The 14,428-nt window shown below is 46.8% G+C and overlaps 1 protein-coding gene across 1 annotated transcript in view; it reads right to left on the reverse strand.

The window, feature by feature from the left end:
* The window catches only part of PLXNB1 (plexin B1), a 68,935-nt gene that overhangs the window by 4,449 nt on the left and 50,058 nt on the right, over positions 1–14,428 (reverse strand). The window contains exons 23-38 of the mRNA XM_085323948.1: positions 12,653–12,829; positions 12,163–12,311; positions 11,717–11,817; positions 10,725–10,942; positions 10,390–10,568; positions 9,582–9,648; positions 8,830–8,976; positions 8,171–8,348; positions 5,746–5,849; positions 4,952–5,036; positions 3,280–3,446; positions 2,097–2,257; positions 1,706–1,853; positions 956–1,020; positions 788–863; positions 417–491 (exon numbers count right to left, since the gene is read on the reverse strand). Coding sequence (XP_085180074.1) covers positions 417–491; positions 788–863; positions 956–1,020; positions 1,706–1,853; positions 2,097–2,257; positions 3,280–3,446; positions 4,952–5,036; positions 5,746–5,849; positions 8,171–8,348; positions 8,830–8,976; positions 9,582–9,648; positions 10,390–10,568; positions 10,725–10,942; positions 11,717–11,817; positions 12,163–12,311; positions 12,653–12,829 — 2,097 coding nt within the window. The remainder of the gene's footprint in view (positions 1–416; positions 492–787; positions 864–955; positions 1,021–1,705; positions 1,854–2,096; positions 2,258–3,279; positions 3,447–4,951; positions 5,037–5,745; positions 5,850–8,170; positions 8,349–8,829; positions 8,977–9,581; positions 9,649–10,389; positions 10,569–10,724; positions 10,943–11,716; positions 11,818–12,162; positions 12,312–12,652; positions 12,830–14,428) is intronic.

Consider the following 14,428-nt stretch of genomic DNA (forward strand, 5'->3'; position numbering starts at 1 on the left):
TCCAGCGCGTAACACTCAAACAACTCAACTCCACGCGCAGCTACAGCACACAGGAGCACAGTGTAGAGCGCCCCAAGCTGGAATCCAGCATGCTCTAGACTAGAGTGGGCATGCAGTAATTCAACTCAAATGTATAATTTAACCATAAAATAAGTATTCCAGGTTAGTTCTAATAAAATATGAACTCAATAGTGGAAAAGGAATGCTAAACTCATTCCAAGATTGATGAGAATAAAACAAACTTATGATAAATAAAGCAAAACACAGTGTTTTAGTAGTCCAACTGCTTTAAATTATCATCATTACCTTTTAATTGGATGGGAAGCAGAATAAGCTTCCCAATCTAAACTTATCAGTTCACCAACACATGACAAGAAAGAAAACAGCATGTTTGTACCTACTGGAGACACACTCACCTGGTCATAGTACTTATTGATGTATTTGTACAATTCATGTAGAGCCACCAGGGAATTGAGGTCACTTGAGTAATTCTAAATAAAGAGAGCCAGTTAGCCAAGATTTTCAGTTAGCTATTCTCCCAAACTGCGTGTCCTCACAACTCGTAAGAGAATGTGCCAGAATCACTAAACCCAGCACAAAGTAACATGAAAGGGAACTCACTAGCCGTTCCTAGAGAAGGAAAAGTCACATGTACTCCTTGCCCTGACACTTTTCAGTGCTAGCTGAGCGGATTCAGCTAGAATATCCGATTTTTGTACTGTTAACTTTCTCATATACGTACAGGTAATAGGCCAGGGTGATTTCTGAAATAAATATTTCTATTTACCCGTGACAGCTCAGCCAGGGCAGAGTTCATCTCCTGGTCACTGGCAGAGATGGTTTGACGAATGTCCGCATAATACCTACACAGTAGCAAACAGTCAGTTACTACGTTGTTTCTCCTGGTCTCCTCCTCGTTACTCAAACCATGACTCCACACGCATTCACTGCTCACCTTTCCACCATCTGCTTGTAGCGAGGAATGTCCCGGGCATAAAGCAGCTTATTGATTGGAGAGTCCTCAAATATCCAAAACAGAATTGGTTACAAGAAAAACCCTTCACCATGCTGTGGGTTAGACTTAGCCCACTATTCTGCATCATTCATTGGGGGTAGGGAATTTTTGTCCTCTGCACAGAAGGACACTTCAACTGCTAGATTCCCTTTTAGTAACACAGTCTGAGGAATCACAGGACATGTATGTGAAGGGACCTCTGGGATCTCTAGTCTGACCTCCCACTTGAATCTGGACTGTCAGAGTGAAATCATGTTTTCTGTGGCTTTGTCTAGCTGAATCTTGAGACCCTCCAGTGACAGCAGAGCCTCCCTATGAATGTGCAGGGATGCTCCACCCTCAGCAGGGAGAAGGTGGGTGTAGAAAGTTTTTCCTGATAGCCAACCTGAACCTCTTTAGATGCAATCTATGACTTGTTTATGCAGTTTACCACAACCAGCAAGAGCCTGGCTGTCTCTCAAGTAGCTACAGGCTGCAATTAAAACACCTCAACTTCTTCAGCAGGCTAAACAAAACCAGCTCCTTCCTCCTCTCTTCACAAGAGTCCCCATGAATCACTCAAGGGGCACGTGGGAGCAGGGAAGGGACCTCAGCCTACTGTCCCACTGAAATTAAGATGACACTACTGTCTGCCTGGAGCAGCACTGCTCAGACGGTGCTATCCATGCTCTCTTTTACCTCCATACTTACCCGTCCCAACTTATGGTCAGCAATTGTACAGGAGTCCATGAAGGTCTGTGCAATGACCAGGAGCACAGCATCTACATTATCTGATGTCTGCACATCAAAGACAAACTGGGGGTTCTTAATGATGTTGATCCAAAACCGCAGTGGCAGGCTGTGGAGAAGACAAACATGACAAGATACCAGCAGAGAGGAAGGTATGGTGCTGCTCATGCTACTGTTTTTCACCTCCCACCTTTGCCATCTCAATAAAAACAGCTTTTCACATTGTGCTTTGCTGCCTTGCACCCCCCCATTCTGCTCCTCATCAATGCTGACAAAAGCGGATGTCACCTCACATCTGTGCAATCTAAACAGACTAGCAGTACTTTCTCCAGGGCCCAGAGAAACACCGTACCTGTTTGTCTTCCAGATATGGATCGTTTCAGGGTCTGCAATACCATAATGTATTGCCTGCTCATCCAGCAGGTCAAAGAAATATTTGACAGCCAGAGGGACAGGGCGGTTGGTACTGAGGATCACCTGGAACAAGTCATCCACAAACTTCTGCAGGGTCCCCTGTGGAGAACCAAACAGGAGAGTCAGCATAAGCTGAGGAAAGCAGACTCCAGGCCTCAAACATGTAAGAGGTTACCGTGCTCTGCTCAGCAACCTCCACTCGCTATCCAAAGCTACCTCACATCCACTGCAGTGAGCAGTGAAGAAGAAACAAGGCCCCAGAGCTTTCTGCAGCAGAGTCCAAGGAGAAGCACATGATCAGGGGACACACGGAGAGGAGCCATTGCAGGCTACAAGAGCAGTTAACAGGACTTGCTACAGAGGAGAGAGCCCACAACATGAAGGAAAGGCACTGAATGACTAGCAGAGAAGGGACTGCTGACCACCAACACCTGTGTTCAGTCAGACATATGAACAAGAAGAGTTTTGCTCAGCACCAGGAGGATGTTCAATAACTGTGAGCAGAACACAGGCACCACCTGACAAAGTCACTGGGCTGTTCCTCGAGGAATTGTGCTACTGCAAGCAGGACACCACTGAGGAACCTGGATGCTGAAGCAGACTTTTCCTCAAGGACAGAGCACCAAAGGACAAATTCTGGGGTCAATTTTGTTTTTAAACCTTTATGCTGAAATAAAACAAAAAAGGGGAATGAAAGAGGACATTATGCCTGATTTATGACTGCAGTTGAATCTGTACATGGCAGGTAGGTACTATTAGTATTATCTTGCTGCAGCAGGTGACAGGTCACTCTTGGTCCTGGGTAGGGTAGAAGATGGGCAGACATAACAGCATAGTGGACACTGCTGCAGGACACCTGCCTTTCACAGTGGGGCCCACAAAGACAAACAGTGGGTGGACACAGGAATAAAGCTATTTCTCACTCTCTTAGAGGTCCTGCAAAGCTTACTCCATTAGTAGGAGCAAGAGTTGGCTACTGTGCTGCTGGGATCTGAAGAGAACCAAACAGCAAGTGCCTCAACCCAGGCAAAGGGGCTCTTCTGCATATACACCTCTGTAACCTGGCAGGGGGCTACGAGGGAGGGCAAGATCTCCAATGCAGCGAAAGCTGCACTTCTCACCTTCATAGAGAGCAGACGTGTCAGATAGATCTCTGGGATTGCCTTGGCTCGTTCTCTGTCTCGTAAGCTCCCACGGCGGTGCTTGGGGAGCTCTGGCTCTTCTGTTGGTTTTACCAGGTGCCAAAGTTTTATTCCACCTTCATCTGCATCCTCCAGCATCGGTGTTTCTGAAACAAAACAATTATTTGCAGATTAGCGTCAGACCTCTCACAGTGGAGCTTAGGCAAGTAACACTCCCCTCCCAAGGAGGGGGGAAAGAATTCACAGCACAGCAGAAACACTACTGGGAAGAAACATCTGGAGATCTCTATCCAGCCTCCTGCACAGAATATACCTATTGCTAGCACTAGGTCAGGTTGCTATCCCTTTGTCCATCTAACATCTTCAAGGTCTTGGAAATTTCTCCAGATGAAGCTCTCTCCACTCCTGGTTGTCTGTTTCAAGGCAGCACCGCCCTTTTGCTGAAGACTTCCTTATGTCCAGTTTGAACCTCTCAAGCTGCAACCTGAGGCTATTGTGCCTTGCATCACAGAAAAATCGAGGGAGCTAACTGGAGAGTTGGGCGGAGAGGAACCTCATGAGGTTCAACAAGGGCAAGTGCAGAGTCCTGCACCTAGGGAAAAATAACTCCATGCACCAGTACAAGCTGGGGGCTGACCTGCTGGAGAGCAGCTCTGCAGAGAAGGATCTGGCAGTGCTGGTGGATGACAAGCTGACCATGAGCCAGCAAGGTGCCCTTGTGGCCAAGAAGGCCAATGGTATCCTGGGGTGCATTGGGAAAACTGTTGCCAGCAGGTGGAGGGAGGTGATCCTACCCCTCTACTCAGCCCTGGGGAGGCCTCATCTCCAGTACTGTGTCCAGTTCTGGGCTCCCCAGTACAAGAGAGACATGGAGCTACTGCAGAGAGTGTAGGGCTACAGGGATGATCAGAGGGCTGGAGCATCTGCCCTCTGAGGAACGGCTGCGAGAGCTGGGCCTCTTCAGCCTGGGGAAGAGAAGACTGAGGGGGGATCTGATCAATGTGGATAAGTACCTGAAGGGAGGGTGTCAGGGGGACGGGGCCAAACTCTTCTCAGAGTGCGACAGGACAAGAGGCAATGGGCAGAAATTGAAGCACAGGAAGTTCCACCTGACTGTGAGGGGGAATTTCTTCACTGTGAGAGTGACAGAGCACTGGGACAGGTTGCCCAGGGAGGTTGTGGAGTCTCCTTCCCTGGAGATATTCAGAACCTGCCTGGTGCAACCCTCTCTAACCTGCTCTAGGTGGCCCTGCTTGAGTAGGGAGGTTGGACTAGATGATCTCCAGAGGTCCCTTCCAACCTCACCCATTCTGTGATTCTGTATCTTATGACAAGCAATGAGGTAACTGCCTAGGGTCCCACCATTTCCTACAAGCTACAGACTGAAATAAGCCCTAGAGTCAGGTCTAGAAAATTCCATTGATCTTGCATTTTCATGCCAACCTCACTTTCCTCTGTTTTTTCAACCTTTTGCTTTTCTCTCATCTCACCCACCCAGGGTTTCAATTGCCTGGCAACACTATAAGGATTCAAACTGCACATCAATCTTCTATCTAGTATCAGCAAAAAGCCAGGGCTATGGCAAAAGTTTTGCCTCACTACCTGGCAGGTGCTGTGAAATCACTTTCTGAGAATGTGACATCAGACTTACTTTCTCCTGGGATGTAATCCTGATTTTCCCTATGGATATGCTTGGTCAGGCGTGGGACCAGTGCTACAGTTGCTCCATCAGGCACCTGCTCATAAGCAAAAATCATTCAAAACACAGCATGTTTTTCAGCAGTGCAACAGGTAAGTGCTTGTAGAGTACAGCAGACTGAACACACTCTGTGAGTCACACTCTGTGAATTAGCGTTATTGAATTCTTATAATTTCCACTCATTAGAAGCAGTGATGGAACAGACTTCAGGGTATCATCACTGCTATTCCCTATGCTGGGAGAGTTTTCTCTGTACTGATTAAAAAAGCCTGAGGCGTACCGAACAACGAAGGCGATAATATAATCGCTGTCAGGGGCTGAGGTCATTCACATCCAGAACATACCACGACAACGTGTGACATATTGGTGCAAGGTAGTTAAAAATTACTTCCCAGTGCTAGAAGCTACTTCACAGTGAGTGCGCTGCCATCTGCTAACTGCTTTGGACTGGAACACTAACAGACCCAGCAGCCTTGCCTTCACTGCACCAACCACCAGGCATGAAGCTGTGTGTCTCCTCCCAAGCTCTAGACCCACCCAGCTCCCAGGCATAGGATGTGGAGGGGGCTACACTGGTTGAGAAGTTAAAGCACAGCCCTCAGCACAGACATAAGCTGACTATGCTGCTGCAAAAAAGCTCCAACCCTTTGACAGCAATCCAACAGGAGCCAGAGCCACAAATAGAGCACAACTATGTACAGAGAGGGAGAGTGGAAAAAAATCAGAGGAAGACTCCGAGGTCTGACCTTGTAATGCTGAAGTGTGTTCAGGCGTTTCCAAGTTCCTTGAACGACAGACGTCACATCTTCATCAGACAGTATCAGATGACCTGCCAGCCCTGATCTCCACTCTACAATCAAAACAGAGAAAGTAAAAAGATAAACTGTTTACTAAGAAAGCTGAGGCATCTCTAAAATCTACTGTGCTTCGGTCCTGACTAGTGGAACCCTAAGCCAGAGTAGACTAACATCACGCTCAAGTAGATACATTCTAGGAAAAGGCAATGTACCCGTTACCCGCATCTCTCACAGTAGTGTAAGAGGTTGGCAAATTTCTCCCAGAGTCCCTGGAACTTCACAGCAGCTTGTTCTTGTCCTAAAAACCTAAGAAACTAAGGGCCCAAGGGACACCAACACCCTTCCTGTGCTTTCTGTGCCACGATCACTGGGGAAAGAGGCCCAGTACGTGCACACCTGTTTTTTCCTCTCCCTGTCTGCAGTTCCAGATCAAGCGCTGTCACAGTGCTGAAGAGTTTGGAGAGAGAATCAAACCCAGCTCCACAGCTACAGAGTTTGACAAGAGCATATTACATTTTCAACCTCACTTCCAAGCAGAAAACCTGAACATTCATCTATGAAAACCTGCATGCCACTGGCCTCCCTGTTCGTTGTAGTCATCCCTTCCTGTCCTGCTCAGCATCAGAGGTAATACAGAAAGGGCAAATCGCTTCTTCCCCTAGGGAATGGAATATGAAGTGCAAGAAGGACGTTCAAGAATGAAACAAAATCTGAAATGCAAGCACTACTGGCCAGCACGTTTGAGAGGAAGCATGGCAGACTGCAGTAGGATAAGGAGAAGATCACTGCATTGACAGTGTGGATTTATTCCTGGCAGTAAAGACGCAGCTAAGTGCAGAAGGACCCCACAATACTGACTGACTAGTTGATAAGGTGGCAGATTACTATTAAACAAAAAAAATAGTAATGAAACAATGCATACTGGAGAAAAACAACTAGATAAAAGTTATATATAACAAAGGGTTTTCAAGCATCTTTAATCCATCAGAAATGAGAATTTGGGGTTATAATAGACAGCTCAATGAGAACATCAATTCAGCACTGGTCAGGAAAGCAATCTGAATGTTAGGAACCTAAAAAGAAAGGAACAAAGATCACATCATCATACTACTCTAAAAGCCAATGTTCTAGTACATATAAATTTTTTGTATTTATTCACACTAGGATTTTTTTTTTTAACCAGTTATTCAGTAACAAAATTTCCACCTGGAACTCTTCACAGACCACCTCAGGTTCAACTGTCCTGAATAGAAAGTCATCATTTACCAGCTTGGTCTATCTGTCACCTTGGAGAAGTCTGTAGAATTTCAGATTTTAAGACCAGAAAGCCTTTACTGTCAGATTCCTCCCCCCTTTATAAAGGCATGAACTCACATCTCAACTTTCTTTTCAACAAGCCAAATATGCTAAGCTTTTAAAAACTCTACAAGGTTTGTTTTCCAACTCCAGGATAAATCAAAATTCTTTGCACTTGCCATTCTCCTGGAAAAACAAATGCCAAAACCTGGGTCTAGCAATGGTGTTGCCTCAGCACAGCATTGAGGAAGTCGCTCTCTTGCTTTGACCTGCCAGTTCCCTTGTTTCACACCCTCTGATCCTTGCTAATCTTCAGCTGTGCTATTTCACTGACAGCATAAGTGAACAAGTGCCTATAGCAATGCTGAGTCTTCGCAGTTGGAGCCTAGGGACAACCTACTTTCTGGCCTCCCAGGTGTCTCATCCAGCACTGGCCAAGTTCATATGCATTCTGTCAGATTGTGGCCCTTGAAGCACATGATTCTGACCCCAAGTAGGCACCTATATTCCTTATAATCAGCTATTTCCCCAGCATGTGCTCATCTGTAAACATCACCACTGTTCATCTCCTTCTGAACAAGAATGAAGAGGGAGAATAGAGTGTTTTTTCCTGCCTTAATGCAAATCCTAACTTTCCTAACCTGTGGGCAGGATTCTCCCTGACAGATGTTATTGGGGTGCTGCCATTGACTTTCCTGGCAGCAGCAGCAGCCACCAGTCCATGACCACGGCCTTGGAACTGCACTGCAATTATCCTCCTCTCCCATGCATTCCCTAAGCTTATTTTCCTGCATCCCCTTGTACAACTCGCTGCCACAGGCCAGGCCTAGCAAAGAACACACACCACAGAACTGCAGAGGCTGGTCCCCAACTACCTCCGTCCCACCCCTCCTGTTGTTAATCTCCCTCCAGCATCATGCTGTGTTGGGTCCACAGCTAGAACGCAAGATTGTTGGGACTCTGCACACTCAGCAGAGAATGACTAATGTCATGCATGCCATGGTGCTGTGCACAGACAGTAAATGACTCCACTCTTCCACTTCCTGACTGAGTTTTGGCACCAAGGAGTTCTGCTCACCGAGGTCCAGGGTGTCTGGGTCTGGTCGGTGACAGTATGGCGTCCCTTTATAGATCTGATCTAGGATTTTCTCCTTCACCTGTGTTATGGTGTCACAGTCTAGCACTTTCGCGGAAACCCCTTGGGAGTCCTCTGCCTCTCCTGCAGCAACTCCTGCTTGCGTCAAAGCATTTAAGGTCTGAGGAAGAAAAGAAAAGGTCACAGCCACTCGCCATGATAAGGTTACATCTGACAAATTTACACCTTTGATGAGCACCTCTGCATTAAGACAAGTTAACAGCTAGTCTTTTCACTGGAAGAGAAGAGAACACCACAGATATAGTATGTTATGTCCTCAGTCTTGCCTCAAGAGCTGGAAACCAATTTAACAGGACTGGAGAGAGGCTTCCACGTGCCATCAGCAATTCTGTCTCCTCATATTTCACACAAGGAGCATGGCACATACACCAGATTACTGTGGTGATAACTTGTATCAGCCCAGGGCAGAAATGCCTGATTTAGCAGAGCTCTTGTTCATCTGCAGATTTGTGCTGCTTGTGCCCTGGAATAAATCTGGCTCCCAGGAGGCAATGGCAGGATGCTGCACTTCTGCCTCAACCATAGGAAGAGAAACATTCAGCCCTGTCCCATTAGAGAGACCCAAGAGCTCTGATGCTTACCAGGGTCCTGTATTCCAGGTCCTCTCTCAGAAGGCGGTTGTCATTCAGGGTGTATTTGGCTTTCCCTGTCACCCAGTCAACAGGCCCCTTGTCCACCTGGTGCTTGATTCCTCGAAACAGCATGTAAAGGGGCTCTCCAACAGAGTCCTGGTATAGAAAGGAAGGAATTTCACCTGAGAGAAGTTCAGCTTCCTCCCCACAGCAAAGTCCAGCAGCTTGGAAACACAGAACACCTCCAAGGACAAGCAGAGCAGGCCTAAAGACACCAGGTGATGCAGCAGCTGCACCACTGCAGGCAGACAGAGTCCCCGCTGACAGCTTCTGCTCCATACACAGGGAAACTGCACAGGCCAGCTAACAGGCTGGACCCACAAGACCAAACGATTGCTCAGTCTCCGTGTGACTAATTCGAGAGACTCTAGCCATCCCCTCTCCAGAGGAGGGCTCAGATGAGAGTCCTTCTTCCCCATGCACAGACCAGCCCACCACCAGCATGTCTCAAGTTATGAAGGTAACAGAGCTATACTAAGCCCTCTACAATCTAACTGGACGTACTGGAAGCACTGAGTGGCATAAATGGTCTCTGATTTAAGCCCCTCTCCCCCCCGTAAGCAGCCCAGCTCTCTCATTTTCACGCTCTGATATACAGGGTGACCTTGGCACTACTTCAATTAAGAGTGAGGTACAGAGCAGGGCTGTAGCTGTCTCCCCTCTTCCGGTCCCTTAACCCCACAAAGTCACAGAGCACTCACTCTCACAAACGCGTATAGGCAGATGGACATCCAGTTGGTTAACAGCTTCTCCACCACTGTTTCTGTCCTGAAACAGAGAATGAAGTTGGTCACAGGACAACAGTGCCAAGGAGAAGTGCACAACAGGGAGATAAACATCATTCCCTTTGAGAAAGGAATACACTGAGGAACAACAGAGAATCAAGAAGAACGGTCTTTATGGACCAATAATGTTAATGCTCTTGATCTCACTCCTTATGAGAGTCATGTTTCAGCCTGAAGGAGGCACCAAATTACAGAAGTGAAACACATCAGGCAAGCAGGGGACAGAGAAAAGCCTCTAGTAGGTCTCAAACCAGAGGAACTTGTTCAGATCAGAAGGATGCGCTGGACAAGAAGCTAATGAGGATCTGAACACAGGAGCTATTTCAGTATATTTGCCAAGTACTGAAACACTGCAGGCCCAGGGACCTCTGAATAGTAAAACAAAACTAGCAGACTTGACAGAGCCTCAGTACCTGAATACAAGGAGAGAGCTAACGCACAGCAACTTCACAGGAACAGGAATTTGTGATGGGCAACTCCAGCTTCCTACTTTTCTCAACCCCTTCCTGCTCTCTTCCTCTGCCAATTGCTGGCTGGGATGATATGTATCAGTATTTTTACTTCCTCCTGTTCGATGCACATTACCTGGACACAGATTGGACCTTCAACTGCAGCCCATACCACAATGTTACCCCGTTTGCAGAAGTTTCAGAGTTTGCTAGCCAGGCAAAAAGGCTCCATCCCCTTATGCAGCAAGCAATGGGACCATGGCTGGCTGACTCACCTTCGCAGCATCAGCTTGGGGTTTTTGGCCACATACTGCTCAACAAGGTCATTCAGGAGCGTTTTGAGGATGTCGGTGAAGTACTCCAGCTTTCCATGCAGTGAAACAGTGAGCAGTGAAGCTACATAGGCCCGGTCTCTTGGAGAAAAAGTGCGCTGGATTTCCAGTGTGTGGATGAACTGGTGGGTTGAAAGAGAAGTCAGTCTGTGAATCCACTGAAAATGGGGCAGTTCACCCACTGGCTCCTAAAGGAACTGGTGCTGCCAGGAGCTATTCAGGGATGAACTCTAATGAACAGCCCCTGCTTCCTACAGTCTCTTAGAGAGCAACATTACCTTGGTAAGGAAGAGTTTACTGTTGAGCAGATTGGAGAGCTGGACCAAGCCTTGCTCCACAGTTTGCCGTCGGCACTCAGGGATGTCCAGGTCTCTTTGCAGTGGTGATTCACGGTGGCCCGGGAAGAAAATGCGCTCTGCATAGGACTTGTAGTCCAAGAAGGGGATTCCTGTGCCCACAAGGTCACTTGTGAGGTCCATCATCTCAGTCATCAGATCTGAAGGAAAGGGGATGTCCATGAGGCTGACCACATCACTGAACAACCAGTAGTACAGAGCAGGAGGTTAGTGGAACTAGGGTCAGTGTGGTCACACTGAGGAAGAGGTAGGCTGTCTTCCGCTAGGAAGATGCATATTGGAATCCCATTTAAAACTAGACTAGGCACTGGGAAAAAAAACAGGAAGGAGCAAAAAAGTGCATTTGGCCATTACGCTAATTTACAATTGGGGGCTGACTTCCAGTTTTACAATGAGGGGGCTGCTGTTCAGCAGAGATCAGTGGTTCTGGCCATTATCTACAGTACAGAATAATATAGAGCTCCTGCTCCTCACTGCTTCCCACAACAGTTAAAGATCACAATCCAGGTCACTTGCACATATCTAGAGCCCCAGATCCCCACACAAGTGCTCACTGCTGTAACCAGCTGAAGTGCACCTTGACTTGGGCCTACAGACCTTGTAATTTGACCTGCCCTACACAGAGGCTGGATTAGGTGTCTTTAAGGTCTCTTCAAATGCTCTATGACCTTTGGCTTTTCATCTCTGGAGGATGAACTGGAGAATAAGGGGGTATATAAATAAGACTATATTTTGAACTACACAAATAGGGCAACAGAATTTGGTTATGTGCTTTAGTATGCTGGCATGAGATAGAGTTATTGTCTGCTCTGAGCTACCTAAACAAGGACACAGGAAGAAGACAAGTAGTAGGGCCAAAAGTGGTTTCTCAAACTTCCCTGTAGCTGCAAGAACCCAGGAACAATGTGACTGACCTGTGAACTCCTTTTTGCATCTGTCCCGAACACTTGTTTCTAGATTTTCCAGCTGAATTTGAACTTTCTTGTAATCCCTCAGAGCCTGTTTGCTCTTCCTCCTGTAAGAAGCAGCAGAATAGTTTCCAGGGGTCCTAGCCCAGAGATTGTCCTTGCCAGCTGCTATACTGCTGCCAAAGACTAAGGCAATGCTGTTGAGGTACTTTCTGTTTTTACAGGATACCAAACTCTGTTCTGTAAATCACATGTGCCTCTTGGAGCACCCATGAGGAGGTTCATGCTCTGAGTGAACTACAAGACAGGTGCACCATGCTTGTATCTCTCAGAATTTGGCACAAAATAAAGAAAACACAGACCCTGTTTAGGTCCAAGATGTATGGGTGTGTCCACATCTACTGATGTTGTACAGCAATTTAAGGATCTCACACAGCATCACAGCCTCTCACCTGTAGATGAAGACAATGACCAGAACAATCAGTGCCACAAAGGATGCACCAACGCCCAAACCAATCTGTGCCTCCAGTGGGAAGGTGAGTTGGCTTTCTGTGTCATACTGCACTCTGCCCAGGAGGAAATTCAAGTTCCCCATCTGTACCTGCAGGAGAAGATGTGACAAGATATTAGCTCAGTGCACCAGATGAATAGCAAAACCACCAGGCCTCTCCAGAATAAGCGCAGCTGGCATTCAGCTCTAACAAAGCTATATCCCCCAGCATCGCTTCTGGATCCAGCAGCACCACCTGCTTCAGGCAATGCTTGGCACTTTTAAGGGCAGAACTGGGAACAGCTGCTGCTCCTTGCCACTTCTAGTATCTCCTCTCCCCCAGCAGAGCTTCTGCCTTTTCTTCACTTCCTGCTCTACTCTGTCTCCATGATTCTCTCTTCCTGGTGCTTCTGCTGACATCATGATATCCAGTGCTATTGCTGAATCCCTACCGTGAATTCTGGGAGCAAGTCTGTGCCCTCTCGCTTCGTGCGGTGCCGTGGAGCTGGCTGCTCAGAGGGAGGCTCGCAGTACAGATGATTCCTTGTCAGTGTCTTTACCACACAGATTCCTTCCCCAATCATGGCCATAACTTCATCCTTGGAAATGGCCAGATCTAGATTTTCCCCCTGGAACACAGGTGGAAAAATGTAACAGATCCAGAAAAAGAAAAAAGAAAAAAAAAACAAAAACAACAAAAACAACAACAAAACCCTCTGCACTGTCCATGGCTCCAGAGAAGATGGAGATGAACAGCATAGGATGAAAGCTGCCTTGTTTCATGCCTGCCCAGGTTTATATTTGAATTGGCTATGTAGTTTATTTTCTAAGCCCCACACAGTCACATCTACCACATGGAAGTCAATTTTCAGAACAGCTCTGAGAATTATGAGCACCCTGGAGTACTCTCCTATCTCCATTTATTCCTTTAAACTTCTCAGACAGTCCTGAAATCTCCCCAACAAACCAACTTGCCACACCTGTGCACAGATCCTTTTTGTACCATTCAGATTACAGCATTCCTGCAACATTCCTGTTTCTTACCTACGCTTCCACTTGCCCTGTCATTCCTCCCAGACTCCAGCTACCTTAACCCACCCTCAATCTTCTTTATATGGCCACATCAGCAGGAGCCATCCTCTGCTGCACAGGCCAACCTTATCTGTCTGAAACACTACCTCCTCTACCAGGAAGAGGCATGCAGCCTTGAATCAAAAGCAACTGTTAGACCATCCAGTTCAATCTCCTCCACATCACAAACTACATTGCTGCTAATGCTCTAAGCCAATGATTTGTTTTTAGATAAACCACCAAAGATTCACCACCCCTCTGCACCTGAAAGCAGAGGGTCTTGTTCCAGAGGTTTGTTAACATACGAAAAATTTCCTTTTTCATACCTCAAGTCAATATCATATCTATTCTCTCTGCTCCCCTTCTCTCAGCCCCACAGGACACCTTTTGCCTCCCTGAAGCCCCATGTGTTGCACCTCACTTCTAGTTCAAATGTATCCAGCTTCTGCCTGCTTCTTAAAGCTTTCCTCTATGAGATTAAGGAGTTTTTCAACATGGCACTGTCTTCCCAAGGAGGACAACTGATTTAGTTCAGAGGAATTACTCACTAATACATACAGCTGGCATCTGCAAAAATTTCTCCAGCCTAAGTCATTCCTTACTCCTGCCACCATCATAATTAGTTAGGATTATTTGCCAGATTCATTCCTTTTCCAGCATTCACTTTAAATATATCAACATTCAAACAGGAGACGAGGCTTCACTGCCAGCTTCATGAATCTCAAAGAAAAGAAGAAATAGCCCCCCTCTTCAAACTCACTGCTCCTCTGGCAGCACAAAGATCGCATTAACTCTGTCACTGCATTACTCTGGGACTGTGTGCTCAGCTGCTAGGTCACTTTGACTCCCCCCCCCTTTTTCTCCCTCCACATTGTGCTGATTTCCTGGCTCCTATACGTAAGACTTTGCATTAATACATATGCTGTTTGACTTGGACTGCATGATGAGATGGGACCCACCACTCTGTACAATCCCCAGAGATGCTTACTTGGTGCAATAGAATTGTCATCAGCATCATATTCATCATCTGCAAGTTGTAATCAAGGTATTTTCTTGATTAAAGATCACAGCTTTAGGACCCATATCATAAGTACAGCTGAAAGAGGCCTATCTAATGGAGGCTCTCCAGCCACACCATAGCTGAGCTCTGCTCTTCA

Source organism: Rhea americana, unplaced genomic scaffold, assembly GCF_003343005.1.
Source record: "Rhea americana isolate MKP2758 unplaced genomic scaffold, rheAme1 scaffold_120, whole genome shotgun sequence".
NCBI classification, from domain to species: Eukaryota; Metazoa; Chordata; class Aves; order Rheiformes; family Rheidae; genus Rhea; species Rhea americana.